The sequence below is a fragment of the Heterocephalus glaber genome, unplaced genomic scaffold (genome assembly GCF_053883595.1).
Source record: "Heterocephalus glaber isolate CG9 unplaced genomic scaffold, H.glaber_assembly_v1.0 deba00001586, whole genome shotgun sequence".
Classification (NCBI taxonomy): domain Eukaryota; kingdom Metazoa; phylum Chordata; class Mammalia; order Rodentia; family Bathyergidae; genus Heterocephalus; species Heterocephalus glaber.
Window position 1 is genome coordinate 10,132,927 of NW_028258364.1, and position 16,807 is coordinate 10,149,733.

General features: G+C 34.6%; 2 protein-coding genes across 6 annotated transcripts in view; one reads left to right on the plus strand and one right to left on the minus strand.

Moving 5' to 3' along the window:
- Sclt1 (sodium channel and clathrin linker 1) overlaps positions 1–8,600 on the minus strand; it is a 181,687-nt gene extending 173,087 nt beyond the window's left edge. For 4 of the 5 annotated variants that reach the window (XM_087193286.1, XM_087193283.1, XM_087193284.1 and 1 more), the window contains exons 1-2: positions 8,039–8,600; positions 4,879–4,946 (exon numbers count right to left, since the gene is read on the minus strand). In XM_087193286.1, the coding sequence (XP_087049412.1) occupies positions 4,879–4,946; positions 8,039–8,072 (102 nt within the window). In that variant the 5' untranslated portion in view covers positions 8,073–8,600. The remainder of the gene's footprint in view (positions 1–4,878; positions 4,947–8,038) is intronic. The other variant, XM_087193285.1, reaches the window with a different exon arrangement.
- Positions 8,601–11,093: 2,493 nt separating this feature from the next.
- Positions 11,094–16,807, plus strand: part of CUNH4orf33 (chromosome unknown C4orf33 homolog) — a 59,825-nt gene continuing 54,111 nt past the window's right edge. Inside the window, exons 1-4 of the mRNA XM_087193288.1 lie at positions 11,094–11,190; positions 11,574–11,604; positions 13,044–13,197; positions 15,295–15,482. Coding sequence (XP_087049414.1) covers positions 13,142–13,197; positions 15,295–15,482 — 244 coding nt within the window. The 5' untranslated portion in view covers positions 11,094–11,190; positions 11,574–11,604; positions 13,044–13,141. The remainder of the gene's footprint in view (positions 11,191–11,573; positions 11,605–13,043; positions 13,198–15,294; positions 15,483–16,807) is intronic.

The window sequence follows — 16,807 nt, forward strand, 5'->3', positions numbered from 1 at the left end:
TCTTTCTGTTTTCAGTAATCTTTATGGATTCATGTCTGACATTTAAGTATTTAATTCATTTTGAAATGTTTTTTCTTTATAGTATGAGTCCATGTTCATTATTCTGTATGTGTATATTGAGATTTCTCAACACCATTTATTCAAGGTTATTTTTCCTTAATATATATTCTTGGCACCTGTTATAATTAGTTGATTAAACATGTGTAAATTAATTTCTGTGCTATTTGTTCCACTGATCAATATTTTTATACCAGTATCATGCTATCTTGGTTAATAAAGCTTTGAATAATGCTTGAAATTGTGAAGTGTGATGCCTCCAGGTCTGCTCTTCCTCAGAATTATGCTAGCTATTCAGTCTTTTTAGGATTATTTTTTCCATATTTATGAAAATGCCGTTGGAATTCTCATATACTATAGATTGCTTTAAGTAGTATGGATATTTTAACAATATTAAGTTTCTAATTCATGAACATAGGGTATTTTTCATTTGGACTATAAAGTTCTTTCATCATTGTCTTATAGTTGTCAATGTCTTATAGTTTTCCCTTCAATACATTTTTCCGAAGTATTTTATTCTTTTTGATACTATTGCAAATAAGGTTGTTTTATTTCTTTTTCAGATAGTTCATTATTAGTGAATTAAAATGCTACAGATTTAATGTAGATTTAATATCCTGCAACTTCACCAAAATTATTAATTTCTTCTTATAGTTTGGGGCAGAACTTTTAGATTTTTCTATATATAAGATCATGATATGGCAAAGAGTTTCATTTCTTCATTTCTAATATGGATGTCATTTGTTTCTTTTTCTTGTCCAACTGCTTCCACTAGAGCCTGCAGTAATATGATTAGTAGAAGTAGCAGTTGTGGGGATTCTCGCTTTGTTTCCGCTTTTCACTGTTGAGTGATATTGACTGAGAGCATGTCATCTATCGCCTTTATGATGTTGACATGTTGTTCTTTCTGTAACTGATTTGTTGGAGAGTCTATCATGAAACAATGTTGACTTTTGTCAAATGCTTTTTGTATCTGTTAAGATGATGATTTTTATCCTTCATTCTGTTAATGGACTATATCACAATTATCAATTTGCATATATTGAATTAGCCTTGCATTGTAGGGATAAATCCCATTTGATGGCATAGCTTCTGAACCCTTTAATGTACTGTTGAATTTATTTCATTAATATTTTTTGTCTATGGTCATTAGAAATTGGCCTGAAATCTTGTCTTACACTGTCCTTAACAGGCTTTTGGTATTAGAGTAGTATTGGCTTTCCAAATTAGTTTGGGTAGGTGTATTGGCACGTGCCTATAATTCCATCACTCTGAGAGGCTAGGGAAGGAGGATCACAAATTGCAGCTTAGCCTGGGCAACTTCGTGAGATTCTGGATTCAATCCCTAGTTGTGAGATCCTGGATTCAATCCCTAGTCCCACAAAAAAAGAAAGAAAAGAAAAGAAAAGAAAAGAAAAGAAAAGAGAAAAGAGGAGAAGAGAGAAGAGAAGAGAAGAGAAGAGAAAAGAAAAGAAATAAGGTAGCTTGAAAGTGTTCCATCCTCTTCAATTATTTGGAAGAGCCTGAGATAGGCTGGGATCTATTATGAAGAATGTTTACAGTGATTAAGAAGACTGTGTGGTGGCTATTGGTATGTTTCATGTACATGTGTTAAGCCACTTGGTCTAAAGTATAGTTCTTGTTCAATGTTCCTTGACTTTCTGCCAGGATGGTCTATGCTTTATCCCTGAATACAGCTCTCATTTTTTTACTCCTTTGGCTTCTCATGATGTTGGTGCATTTAAAATGTGTCCCACCACTCTCTCTTTTGTTTTCTAATTGAGTTCTTTTGAAATCCTACCTAATCTTCAGTGTCCATCAGATATGCTATATCCTTGAGAAACTTTTCTCAATATTCCCACTTTATTTCTTTTATAACCCTTAATGCCCATATTTGGTTTTCAATTTCTTAAGGTATAAAGAGTATGCCTTTTACAATATTTGTCTCACCCCATATTGTTAGTAGTTTTTAAGTTCCTATGATACAGTCTTATTTATCTTCATATCACTAAATCATCTGGCATAGTTCCTTGCGTAAAAGTATTACTCAATAAATATCAATAAACAATTCTCAGAAACAATGCTCAAAAATTAAGCAATAAAAACCTAAAACAGAGCAACTCAACAATTCAAAGTAATCATTAAATTTCTAAGATTCAGAGAATAACCATAGTAAGTCAAACAATAGATAATCAAATCTTTGAAAAAATAAAATGCAGACTTAGTAATGCCTTCCCATTTGCTAGTAAAACTTTTAGAAAAAAAGACTCCATTGCTTAATAACTCAAGATGTAATTGAAAAAAATCAAGTTGGGAGAATGAGACTGAAATTGACTATGAAAGTATTTATAAATATCCTTCTCATAGTCTCTAAATATTGACAAATAATGAGATGAAGAAATATTTATAGAATTTTATATACCTTAAGTCACAAAAATATTTGGTCTTGTACAATTAATATCTATTCATCTTTAATGTTAAGATGATTTCCTGAGGGGCCGGGGATTTAGCTCAGTGGTGCCACTGCCTGCCTTACAAGAGCAAGGTCCTGAGTTCGATCCCCGGTACCCTCCCCAAAGATGATTTCCTGAGATGATAGTGTAACATACATACACACAAAGGTAAAAATAATGGGTTGTAGTTAGTAAATAAATTCCTTGGACACTTTATACCATTAACAAAATAATATACTAAGTATTCTAATTAAAATGTGAATTTTTATTTTTTGCTTCTTGCTCTAGTCAGTACTGTCTATCAAATATGTAAATAACATCTCATCTCTATCCTTTGGAAGAAAATATAGACTAGCATAATGTGAAGATGTTTTTGCATGTAGGTTTCAGCAAATCCCTTAATCCTTTCAAATCCTAAGGAGACCGATTTTCATCATTTATCAGTACAAGTTGATATACAGCACAACGAATTTCTAAACTCTTTCAAGTGGACTCTGCAAAAAGGTGTTAAATCATCAATATCCTAACATTATAGGATAATGTAAAATCAATTCTTCAAGATTTTATATGCATTATTTATCAGGTTTAGAACTATACAAATCAATACAATAGCAATAAGCATATATGACTATTTAAATTTAAATTTCATTCTTTTAAAATGAAAATGAAAAATTCATTTCCTCAGTTTTATCAGCCTAATTTTAAATGTTCAAATACTTCATGTGACTTCTGGCTACCATACTGGACAGCACAGAATTATACACTGCTATCATCAGAGAAAGTCCTCCTGGACAGCAGTGGTCTAGAATGCTAGCAATCTGATTCAACTCAAAGAATACAGGTATGTTGTCATATCTTATCAACTGAGTCTTATATTTCTTAATTTTCAGTGCAATTTTCATGTAACAATTATTTGTTCACAGTTGGGATCAACTCCTACTCATTGCATAAGACATGCCAAATTCTTTCCTGCTTAAGGCACTTGGTCCTTTCTTTGGCTCATTTTTCACTTTCTGTCACAGCTTGGAAGGTCTTCTCTCACCTTTCTTCTAAAAATTAGTCTTTATCATCACACCACCACAAATAACTATATCACAAGACTGCTTTTTTCTTTGTAGGATTTTGTAATTTTAATTACCTACTTTTCATATTTCTTCCTTTGTCTACCCTTTTCATAGCTCTGTCCCCAAAGTGTGCCTAGCATAAGTCATGCACTCAAAATTTATTAAAGTGAACAAATTAGTATTTTTTTTAATAAGTAAATGTCTTTCCTCTCCAGAACCACTCATATGTCTTTGGCATTGTGTTTTATATTTATTCATTCCATTTGAAGGGCTATCTAGAGTTATTGCTGTGTTACTGGTAAAACCATCTTTCATAATCAAGTCAACCATAGCTGCCAACAGATATGCTACAATCCCCAGAGATATTCTGGGGCTTTAAAAAAATCTGTATTTTATTTGAATCTTTCTTTCAGACCTATTCAGTAGAAGAAAAAGCATAACAAACTTAGCAAAATTTACAAGGCTATTCAACTATTATTGCAATTTTTAGATAAGTATTCATTAAAAAGTAATGTAAGGAAAATAATATGGCAATCAGTGAACAGTACAGGGTAGCTACAAGACTCTCTGGACTAAGTCATGTTTGGAAATCAAAACAGAAAGCAACAGACTAATGTTAAGTATATATTAAAGTTATATTAAATATATTAAATGTATAATAAGCATACTCAAGCCAACAATAAACTATTCCTTTTTAACACTTCAAAAACAATTTCTTCATTTTTATACTGTAAGAATTTCTGATTACATGATTCAATTATGCAAAAGCAAATCATTCCTTATTTCTTCAGTAGTCATTAATATTGTAGGAGCCATTATTTTTCTTTTAAAATCTGATGATGCAGGCCCCTTCAATAAGTGTATCTTGTTGGTTAAAATTTTTTTGAATCCAATATTGAAATAAAAACATGATACTAAAGGAAAGAAATATTAAAATAATGCCATACATTATTTACTATTTGAGTTATATGTTTCTGTCATAATTTATGAGAATTGAGCGTTACAGTATGTAACTAAATACATATTGAAAAACAATTTTAGAATTTTTCAAAACTTGAATGCATTCTTATATTAGGATTCAGACATTTCAACATCATATATAATATCAGTTCCAACCCTGGAAGTAAAAAAGCAGTTTCTATAGAATTTATGTACATTAAGCAAAAACAAGTTTTCCTCTTATAACAATGCATGTTGTAAGCAAAATTTCAAAGTGTTATATGCAACTTCACATGAGAGTTTCATACTGATGTACACATACTAACAACTAAATCTAGTTGCTAAACTTTAATCAATTTACATACCTGAATAGATGAATAATTGGAAAACTTTTCCATTTGGTACTGCCTAAGAACTTCATTTAGTCTTTGATCTGAAAACAATGGAAAAAAATCAATTTAAGTTCATTAGATAATGCTTAATTTTTAAAAACTAGAAAACAGTAGTAAATATTTGATATAGTCAATGAAAAATGCCTAATTTCTACTGCTTCTCTAAATAAGATGAATCATCAATTTCAACACATCATTTTAGAATTTAAAATTAGTCCCTTTCATATACCTAAGCCAACTATTTCCCATGGGGAAAAAATAGTTACAAAGAACCAATTTTTCCGATTTCATGAAATTGAATTTTCAGTCTCCTGGCTTGCTCTTCACGTTAGAAGAAATTTTTTTAAAAAGATTTTTTTTGTAATTCCTACACTAGAATTGAAAAGACTTGGGAAGACAAGCTGCAGTCATATTCTTTAGAATTCCTAAAATCAGCTGAAATTTTTCCAGGACAACCCTCTGCGTTGAAGAGTAACTGCAAGACAAAACCCCCAAATTAAACAGGAGTGGCATGGACAATGGAAAAGAAGGTCCAGAATTAAACCAAGAACTCTGAGTAGACGTAAGGCTACATATTTATTCACATCAAAGAAAAGAAACATACATGAGACACAGCACCCAACATCTAAATGTAAAACCTAAACAAAACTTCTAGAAAGAAAACAGAAGAAAATCTCATAGCTGTGGGTTTGGTAATCACTTTCTAGATATGACACGAAATGCACATATTCATCAAAGTGCAACTCATAAAAAAACAAAATTTGAAACTTCTCTCTAAAAGACACTTGAGAGAGTGAAAAGAAAAAATAAGTACATCCCTACCAATACCTACAGGAATGAATACTTTGTTCCCAGATTTATATACAAGGCTCTCTTTGACCAGGTCCCTAAGGAGATCTCCCTGTCAGATCTCCTTTTCCAGATGGAAGTGGAAATAAAATACACTGCAAACATGACAGAAGTTCACTCTACCAGAAGCCTTGTTGGGTGTAAAGGTGCTGAAACACCTGAAACAAATTATCAGACATAAAATCATGTAGAAGTGTCATCTGAGAAACAGCAAAACAAATATACTGTTTTGAGCTAGGCTACCAAATCCAAATGGAAGGATTAAAAGGAGGTGATCAAGATCAACAGGAGTCAACGTAGAGAAGGTCAGAGGCAAGCAGGAGGACGAAAGCCATCTATCTAAATCTGAGCTGGTGTTCCAACCCAGCACTTTAGCTGGAATACAAGGTCCAGTTAAAGGAAAAAAGGAGGGAGTCACAGAGACCCAACACTCTTATCACTTAAGGCAAATACTACCATTCCACGCTCCAATTTCCTGAAAAAGTTATCTCAAGCCTTTGAACCTTGCTGTTTCTGCTCCTTCTGCTTGACATTCCCTACTTTCACTTCACTTGTCTTCCGGTGAACTACCACTCATTTTTCAAGAAAGAAGTTACTACTCTTCAATTGTCTTACTTGGTTTTCTCTAGTATTTAGATTTCTCTAGTATTTGGATTCTTAGTATATCTAAGAATTCTGGCTGGCTCATTCTTCTAAAATTCATTCTTTCTTAAATTCAGGTACCCTCCTCAACTTAGCTAAACTCCTCACCATGCAATTCCTGACCCACACCATTAGATGGTGGACAGTTAGTCGTCCTATGGGATGAAGTTACTCTCACTTCAAACCTAAGAAACAATGCTAATGTTATACTGCCGTCAAGTATTTTAGATGATATAGATATGTACACATAATCTGTATATACATTTATATATATATATACATACATACATACATACTGTGTACCTAATACGTCAGACATGGTGCAAAAGGTCTTACTGCAACTCATTTAAGTTTCACAACTCCATGAGGGTCCTTATATTCACTTTATAAATGAGAAAACTGAAGCATAGAGAAGTAAGACAAACGCGAAGTAAGAAGAAGTAAGACATGGCGAAGACTTGCACCAAGGTAGACAGAGGATATATGGCCACATAGACTAATATAGAAACTGAGTTCTTAACCAGCGGTCTTTAAAGGTTCCAAAACAGAACTAACACCTTTTTCCTACCCTCCCTATTGCTCAAGTCAAAACCTTGAGAGTTGTTCTCTTCCTCTTTCTCTCAAATCTCCTGACCTGCAATCTCACTGCATCTACTTTAGTTCAGTTCTTTCCTGGATGATAATAGTAGTTACCTACATGCACTGTGCAACAATGCATATTCCTCGGAATAGCCAGATCTGGGCTTTCTAAACCAGTTTGATCATGATACTTCCAAGTGAATTATTTACCATGACGACAAGGCCTTTCACCATCTAACCCCATTCAGCACCTCTTGCCATTTCCCTATATAAACCTTCATATTCCATTCTAGCCAACCTGGCTACAAGTCTTTAAACAAAGCATATTCCTAATCCTTTCCATGTTGCAAATGCATACTTTTCTACTTAGGATACCTATACAGTTCTCTATATAGTAAACTCATACAGACTTCAACTTTCAGTCCAAATGGCACTTTCCTTGACCACAGTTTAATATTCAACCTGTAATAGTTCATATTTGTTTAGCACAATGTGTCAGACACTATCCTAAATCCTTACGTACTTTAATGTTTATTTAATAATTCCAACGACCCTACGAAGAAACTTTAGCAGTTGGTGCCACTTCAGTGTATTTACAGGATTTACATGTTTCCTTCCCCAAATTCTTGGAGGGTAAGACTTCATCTCTGTTGCAGCTAGGTTTGTATTGGGCCTGGCATATAACAAAAACGGGAGCAGCTCAGTAAACATCTTTTAAACAAATGGCCAGAGCTGTGCCTCTAAGGCTCTTAACTGCAGACTTGGAAACTCTTTCTGGCCATTAGCACTCTAATTTCTTCAGAGTACAAGTAGAGCATAACAAACATGCTCAGTGTCTAGTAGATGTGAGCTTACGAAACCTACAAGCATTTACCAAACGTTTCTGCTTAAGTACATGCATATCTTCAGGTATATCACTAAGCTTTTTACGCAGCTAAGTTCTTTTAAGTTTTTACAGATTTCCTGACTGGGGTCCAAAAGGTATTCAAAACACATTCGCTGGTTAACAATGACGACATCAAACATTATATACAAATTCTCAATAAAGGAATATGGAGCTTACTTTGGTCTCTCAGAAAGTCGATTTCTGTGGCCATTTCGATCTAATTTTTGTTTGGCGCTTTCACCACCCTTCTCTTTCCTCTAAAAAAAACCCCGGAGCTCCCAGTGCAGGAAAATAAAAAACTAAGCAACACTCGGAGGTTGTCAAGCAGCAGTTCGGCCAGGGTTGTAATCAGCATCCCACCCACGCAGCGTCGCAGTCCTGCTGCGCTTCCGTCTCCCGCGCGGGTACCTGGCCAGCGGAGGAGACTTCAGATTTCAGTTGGCCGGCACGTGCTAAGTGAATTCGGTTCAACCGAATCCCAGCCTCCTGAAAAGGGGACGAGGGTCGATTGAGGTGTCCTGTGGTTCACCCGGAGTCTTGTCGGGCCACCTAGGTGAGCGCAGAGGCAGCCGGAAGGAGGGCAGTCTGTTGGAAACGTCCCCAGAGGAGCTGGGGGGCGACCACAGGACTGCGGGGAAGCCCGGGCCAGCAGCGGAAGTCCACCGGGCCCGCCCTGCGACTTTGAAACCGGTGCCCCAGACCGCTCCTTGGAGACGGTGACGCCGCCTCCGTCATCACGCGAGCGTCAGCGCTACGTCATCGCGCTTTTTACGGCCCTAGCATACTATTGGCTATCTGTCAAGTGATGGGTGGATCCGTGAGAATCTGGTCGACAGCGCGCTGAGCCACAGGCTGGGCGCGGCGGGCAACCCGGCTGAACAGTGCCTACACCCAGGTGGTGCGGCCCAGCATCTTTTTCTTTTTAATCCTCCTCTAAAATGTAACATGAGTAGAGCATTAGGTAAAAATCCCTTCGTATCTTTGTTTGCTAATATACTCAGCATTTCTGAACTAAGAGAGCCCACTGGCCAAAGAGGGTGGGTAGAAATGTGCTTTGTACGGCCACGGGGCCGCCCGGACTGGCTTCCTCAGAAGCCCCGGTCTAAGCTGTCCCTGTGCAGTATATCTGGGTATGAACCTGGTCGTGTCCAGAACATAAGCACTGTCCTGCCCCTCGTCGGTCTTTAGAGAAAGGATACAACTGTTGAAATGTAACTATGATAATATTCCGTGAGGATAGAAGTACGTAAAGATCTTGCAAATTTAGCAGTTACTTCAGAGATGTTTGTTTCTTCACATAGAAGGAAAAGTTACATTTTCTCAAGAAAAAAGTAAAATATAAATTTGTGGATAGATCGGAATTCCCAGTTTTAAAAATTAATTTTGTCTGGGTTTAAAACTTATAATTTTTTTTTTTTGGTATCAGGGATCAAATTCGAGTCCTTGCACTTGCAGGGCAGGCAGTGGAACCACTGAGCTAAATACCCTGTCCTATAAATTTTTAAATACATATAACATTGAAGAAATGACAACATGAACACTGGAAATGTTAAATTCAAGCCAGCCACTGGTTTTATTATTTTTTAATAGATTGTGTTTTTATGGATTGAAATAAAAGTTTCACTAAAACATGTCATAGATACAGCTTGCTTTGGCTTTCTGTTTAACAGTTTAAGAAGTTTAAATTTTTTTAGCCTTTACTCATGATGTCATATAAAGGAATGCTGGCAAGATGTATTAACAAATATTTAAAATATGCTCAATTAGGTATTTGAGGACTTGTTTTGGACCTTACTCTATACTGTACTTGATTAGGAAAGTGAAATGGTCACTTTCCCCTAAAGGCTAGCTGAGAAATATGCACGTGTAGGTAATAATCATGAAAAGGTTTAATTTAGCTTTGAGTTCATTAACATTGAAATTGTTTTGGATTTTAATGGCCATGAAATTAATAGTAAAACTTACGAGAAGGGAAAATTAAATGTGTAAGCTCCAGTTGTTTTGAAATTCATTGTTGGATTTTTTTCTTCATGAACTTCTTACTGTCTCCCTGAGGACTTGCTTGCAACTTCCACAGTTGAACATTATGTATTGTCATTCAACAAGTAGCATTAATTCAACTCTACATTTACCTTCAAAGTTGATAAGATATATTAGTGTAGATGAAAATAAACAGTGCCTTCTGATATAAATGAGTGGTTTTTGTGTAAATTCATTACTAAAATGGGAATTTTTTTGCTTCATTTGAATTATTTGGCTTATATGATTATGGTCAAAGTCAACAAAGGTTTTTTTGTTTTTGTGGGTGTTGTTTCAAGAATTTACTGTTTGAATTTTAATGAAGTATTTTCAAAATTAATAAAAATTTTATCCTTGAAGTAGCCTTTGTAGTGTTTTATAAATCTTCTCAAGTTTTCTATCTACTTTTCCCAAAGGTACATGTTACCTTAGCAGTCAGTTAAGATTTCTTCCTGCAGTCCTTACCATCATGCTGTTTTGAAATTTGTCTCCAGTCTCCATTATAAAACTTGAGCACAATAAAGGTTGAAAGAATGTCTGATAAGGCATTAAAAAATTCAGTGAATATTCATGGATGCAAATGGAGTACAAGAAATGAGAAATGGAAAAGAAAAGTACTTAGTATTTGTTTATTCTCAAGGGACTATTTCATGTTTTTATATTAGATACTTTTGTGTAATAGAGACCTTTGGAAATTATATAGGTTGAAAACTATTGTCAGATTTCACTAATATTACTGTATTCAATCAGTTGGCATTGAGCACCTAGTACTAGGTGCACAGCACTATGAATGCTAAGTGGGGAAGTTTAAGAAAAGTTCAAATCTGATCATACAGTTAAAAAGTGCCTGAGTTGGGTTTTGAACCCAGAAAGTATGGTTCCAAATGTCACAATTGTTAACCTTTATGTATATGCCTCCCCAGAGTATAATGTAATTTATAACTAGCCTAATATAATTTATAGTTTTTGTCTATATGGCTAGTTAGCTTTTAGCTGCAATAAATGAATTATTGCTGTACCCGTTCTATTGTTATTTTAATGATTGACAGTTGAATTTCAAATTCTTGTGCAGCATTTATATTGGCGAATTACACTTCCTTCTTCTAGAAAGACTCTCAGACCTAAGTGGAATGACTAAAAGTCTTCAGTGGTCAACGGTGGCCCTTTAACGTTTTTCTTTCCTAGAAAAATCAAGGCTCTCTGATTCCGCCCTCCTGGTCCCTCCTCCAGAAGATGCGGCAGCTGGGCGGAGCCTAAAACCGAACCTTCTCCGAGGACCTCTGCCGCGAAAACCCAGCCGGCCTGGGCAGGTCTGAGAAGAGCTTCCAGTCCTGGGTCTGCGTGCTCTTCCTATGCTCGCTTCACTCTCATTCCTTTCACTGTCGCCCGATCTTGTCGTGAAGGTTTTTCCTGAAAAATATTAGACTTTTCTTGTGCTTCCTACTGGCCCAGGTTACTTCCACTTTCAGGCCACGTTCTTCATTCCTCCGTTTCTCAGAAGTGGATGGGGCAGGGGCGCGTGCAAACTGAAAAATAATTTCCGTAGAAAAACCAGAGGACTCTTTGTGAATAGAACAATTTGGAAATTTTCCTTGAAAATAGTTCAAACTTCCTTCTTTTAAACTTTATTGGTTATTTTTTCCCCTGTCCTCTTCATGTTCTGAAGCTCTGTCTCCTTTTATTTTCTTTAAAGGTCTTTCCATAGTAAAGAGAAAGAAATGAAGGTAATTGAAAAATTATTCTTTTTTTACTTTCTTTGATGAAAGAGTAATTTGAAGAATAGGGTTAAAAATGAAAAAAATACAGATCAATGACAGTATTTTAGGAAAGTCTCAACAACCAATATTAGAAGCGCATAACAGGATGGTGATCACCTTGATAATGTTCAGTTTAACTTTTTCAAAATGTTCAGATATCATATTATGTAAGATACTCAACCTTAAACATACTTTTAAAGTATTTTAAATACTAATGCATATTTATCATAGTATAAAATTAAAATAGGTTAAAATAATAAAATTGAAAGAAGGGTTTCTCTATATTTCAGGCAGATAATTTTCTATAAAATCAACCAATGCCATTCCACTGGTTACTTATATATGCTTCCTAAGATAGTGCATGGATTGCAAGTGCATACGCAAATAAGTTTGCTTTTTATTAGTTACAGGCATAATTTCTGCACCTTGCTTTTTCACTTCACAATGTATTTTGCATGTACATATAGACCTGCCTCATCTACTTTAACAGCCATGTTGTATTTCATTGTATAATATAGTGTAATTTCTTTGCTGGTCTTCTCAAATGTATTTAACTTGTTTCCAGTATTTTGTTATTCTAAACAAAACTATTCTTATACTTACATCATTTTGATTATGTCCAGGTGAAATAACTCCTAGATCTAGAATTTTTGAGTCAAAGAATGTGCATTTTTATTTGATAGATATTGATCATTGCTCTTCACAGAAACTATACTAATTTTCCCACAGTTGCAATGCACGATTTCCTTCTGTTTCCTCACTGACACACTGTTATCAAACTTTCTGACCTCTGCCAATCTAAGCAAAAATTTATTGTCAATTTGGTTTGATTTTCTGCCCTTATAAGTGAGGTTGAATATTCTGCAATTTTTTTCTGTGAACTTATTGTTCCTATGTTTTACCTTCTTCTCTATTGGGATGTTGGTCTTTATTGATTTCTAGCTTTTTTGTATTAAAAACAATTACTTATTTGTCTGAAACATGAGTTGCATGTACTTCTTAATGATCTTTTTGTTTGTACATGTTTGTGATACATAATGAATACATTCATCTCAGGGAGTTGGTACATGTACATATCTCATCTTAATCCTTTTCACTTCCCCTTCCCTTTCCCTCATTCCTCCTCCCTCCATCTCTAGTTCCCCTTCCCATTTTCAAAAGGACTACCTCCCTGTTTTCTATTACCTTTTTATTTTGCTCTTTAAATGATTTATACATTGTGTTTCTCATATAAGAGAAAACAAGCAATATTTAAGCTCTGTGTCTGATATATTTCACTAAGTATTATGGTATTAAGATGCATCCAGTTTCCTACAAATGACTCACATTTATACTTTGTTATGGCTGAGTAGTACTCCTTTGTGTATAAATATTATATTTTCCTTTTTTTTTTTTTTGATACTGAGGATTGAACTTGGGTCCTTGTGCTTTCAAGGCAGGCGGCAGAACCACTGAGCTAAATCCCCAGCCCTCATATTTTCTTTATCTATTCATCTACTGATGGATGTATAGACGTCTTCCAAGATTCATGTTATATATGTTGCGCTACTGTAAACACAGGTATGCATGTATTACTGTATTTCCATAGTGGTTGTTTTAGTAAACATTCCCATTCCCACCAACACTGTAGAAGTGTTCCTTTTTCCTCATCAACTTCAACAGCATTTGTTATTGTTTGGATTCTTTATGATAGGCATTTTTTCTGGAGTAAGATGAAATCTAGCATGGAATGTTGTTTTAATTTGTATTTCTCTACTGGCTAAAGATGTTGAACACTTTATCATATACTTACTGACCATTTATATTTCTTCTTCTGAGAGGTGTCTATTCATTTCAGTTGCCTGTTTTTGAATTGGGTCTTTAATTTTTGGATAGATGTAGTTTTTTGAGTTTTTAATGTGTTTGGCACTTTTGGGGGAATGGTATGAAGCACAGGTGAATATGCAAGAACCTTCTTATTCATGGAGTATATTTTGACAGGATTGTCAAGAATTCTTAAGCTCCAAATTAGGAGAATAGCATAGTCTTTGAGTATTTTGGCACCAGAGTTAGAGTTAATCAGTATTTCTAATATCTTGATTTATTCTTATTTCTTCCTATATGCTGCAAAAGGATACTTAGTATGGTCAAAATTTGTGATGGAGGATTATACATTTATTTTTGTTGATCTACTTCAGCTAAAGAACAGAAATTTATTAAGGCATTTTATTCCATAAAAATTAAGACTATATTCCACATGTTATGAATCACTTTATAGTTTTATCACTCATTGAGCTTATTTCAGTAGTGAAGAATATGAACTACTAAACATTTCCTCTGAAATTCTATGAGTTTCTACAAATGAGTTGCAACACCAGAACTATTTAAGAGCTTATCTATTAAAATTTGTTGAAACATGAAAATTAGCAAAAACTAGATACTTTAGAAGGGATTGCAGAGATCTTGGACTCATTATGTAACACAAACCTTTTGTATGTGGTCCTCCCACTATTTAGTATATAGTAACAATAAGATACATATTCACTGAATTAAATGTATTGAAAATGTAATTGCTTCATCATTTGCAATAAAATAACATTATGAAGCATGGGACTGCATTAAAAAATTTCAGGTAAGAGAAATTAGAGTTTGGAGATATCATCAGTACTAAGTCAGGATTATCTACTGGACAAGACAAGTATAATTTGGAGAATCCATCAATCCTAACATAAAGTTTTCATCTTCTTGCACATTTCTGAATGGCTGATCTTCGTTCAGTTTCTAGTTATGTTAATCAAATGACCTTGGACTGATATGTTTCTTCATTTGTATGAGGATAATAATATCTCCTACGCCAGTCAGTAGTGAAATTAAATGAAACAATGTTTGTAAAATGCTGGATCAACAAAATGTAATTTTACTGATCTAATACCATACCTTCCATTGAATCCTTAGGAAAACAATTTAAAATGGAAGCAGTGTGTTTGTTTCATATATTCTTAGTTGATTTCAAAGTTTAAATGATAGTAGATTCTGTTCTCAGTTTTCAGCTGGAGAGAAGAAATTAACCAAGGAAATGGTCTTTTAACAGTTGAAATGTCAAATATTAGAAATGCAAAAATAGTATATACAGTGGGACAAATGAACATAAAATTGAATTCTACTGTCTTTCAAATGTTGGAGTTTCTTCCTTCCCTCTTGGTTTTTAGCCACAAAACAAGTGTTAATAATTCTAATAATTTTTAGTTTTTAATCAAGTTGAATTTTATTATAAAGGTCTTAATTCCCTGAGGATCCAGTAACTCAGACCCCTGCATACAATAGGATAAAAGAAAGAAAATATAAACTCACAATACTTATAGTTAATTGTATTAACAATTTCTGCAGCAGGCATAATTACATTCTTAAAAACTGGTTTTGGTGCACTCTTCATGAGAAAACTAGAGTTGAATCTAGACCAAATGTCTTAAAGTTTTTAAGATCCAACTACTTATTCTAGAATAGAACTCAGAACCATGGTTTGCCACAATACAGATGGTGCTTTGGCTCCTGGTACCCTTTCCTTGTAGCTCTGTTGCCTTCCTGTCTATTAGTTCACATTAAAAATTTCTTTTCCTTTATAACTAAAGAAATTGTGTGTGTATTGTTGTTTCTTTTAATATGTTCCTTGCTTTCCAGTCTTCAGATGGATTTTAGAATTGAACACACTTGGGATGGTTTTCCAGTGAAGCATGAGCCAGTGCTTGTCAGGCTGAATCCAGGTGACGGAGGAATAATGATGGAAGTTCATGCTCCATTTTTCAATGATCCCCCAGCCCCACTTGGAGAACCAGGAAAGCCTTTCAATGAACTGTGGGATTATGAAGGTAAGAAGTGCTGTATTTTATTAAAAACATAAATCTTTTTATAATAACCTCTCACAGAATATTATTTTATCTTGCTGCTGGGAAGTGAGTGCTTCTGAGCAACTGACATGTGCAGGATCTGATATTTCTTACCAATTGCTCATTTAGACTTTTCCCGCATTATATACAGACTTCAGCTATGTAAGTAGGGCAGTGAAAAATGATAATTACAAATCCAGAGTTTCGGGTTACTTCTTTTACTTCTATAACTTAATCTAAGAAGAGTTCAGCATTCCTTTTTTTGTCTATCTTCGAATTGCCTCTTTACCCTTATAAACCTTCTTTATAGAAGTTTTGAAGTATTTTACTTGTAGAAACACTAATAAACTGCAAACTGAAGTTTAGTTTTTAATCTTATACTGGCAAGTAATCCTGTATATCAAATAAAGGCTAAAAGACGTGCCGTGAAATTACATGCTTTGAGGTTTGTTCTGTAATCCCCTACTACTATATTCTACTCAAATTATCAGACTCAACTTGTAAAACACTCTTCATGTTGCTACTCCCCAGATCACAAGCCCTTACTAACCTAGGATAAAGTTAAAATTCTTCCTCTAAGCACTTAGATATTCATTAATTGGGCCATGGTATTGAGACAAAAGCTCTTAACTTTTGAAAGTTGAATGGTCTTATTATCTGTGCATATTCTCCCCTACATGCCTTCCTAGCCTATTTCTTTTCCCTTGAATGTGCATATCTAATCAAATGCACAAGATCTAACTCACCTCCCATTTCTTCAAAGACGCCTTTGGTGAATCCTGTACTAATATCTATATAACAGACTTTCTGCCAGTGTCAATTTGCCATATGTTAAACATAAGTTGTCTTCTTTTTTTTTTTTGCACTTTATTAAATTCTTTTATTGGTACATTGTAGGTATACAACACAATTAAATTTCTCACTGGGAATTGTACCTTTACATAATGCATCTTGGTTCTTACTTTTTCCCCATTCCTAGCCCTCCCTTCACCCCCTCCACCCTTCCCTATTTACAAAGACTTTATTTCCATTTTTTCCATTTCTCATCATTTTTCCTTTCCCTTCTTTCCTTTCCTCTGCCCCTCACACTACCCCTACCACTTTGGACCTTTTCTTCCTATTTTGCATTATCGATTAATCATTCTAATCAATGGTACATTTTAGGTATACAATATAATAACATTCATCATTGGAAATTTGCACCTTTACATAGTCTCTCTTGGTTCTTATTTTTCAACCTTGCCCACCCCTCCCTTCAGCCCCTCCATTCCTCCCTGTTTACAAAGATTTTGTTCCTATTTTTCCAT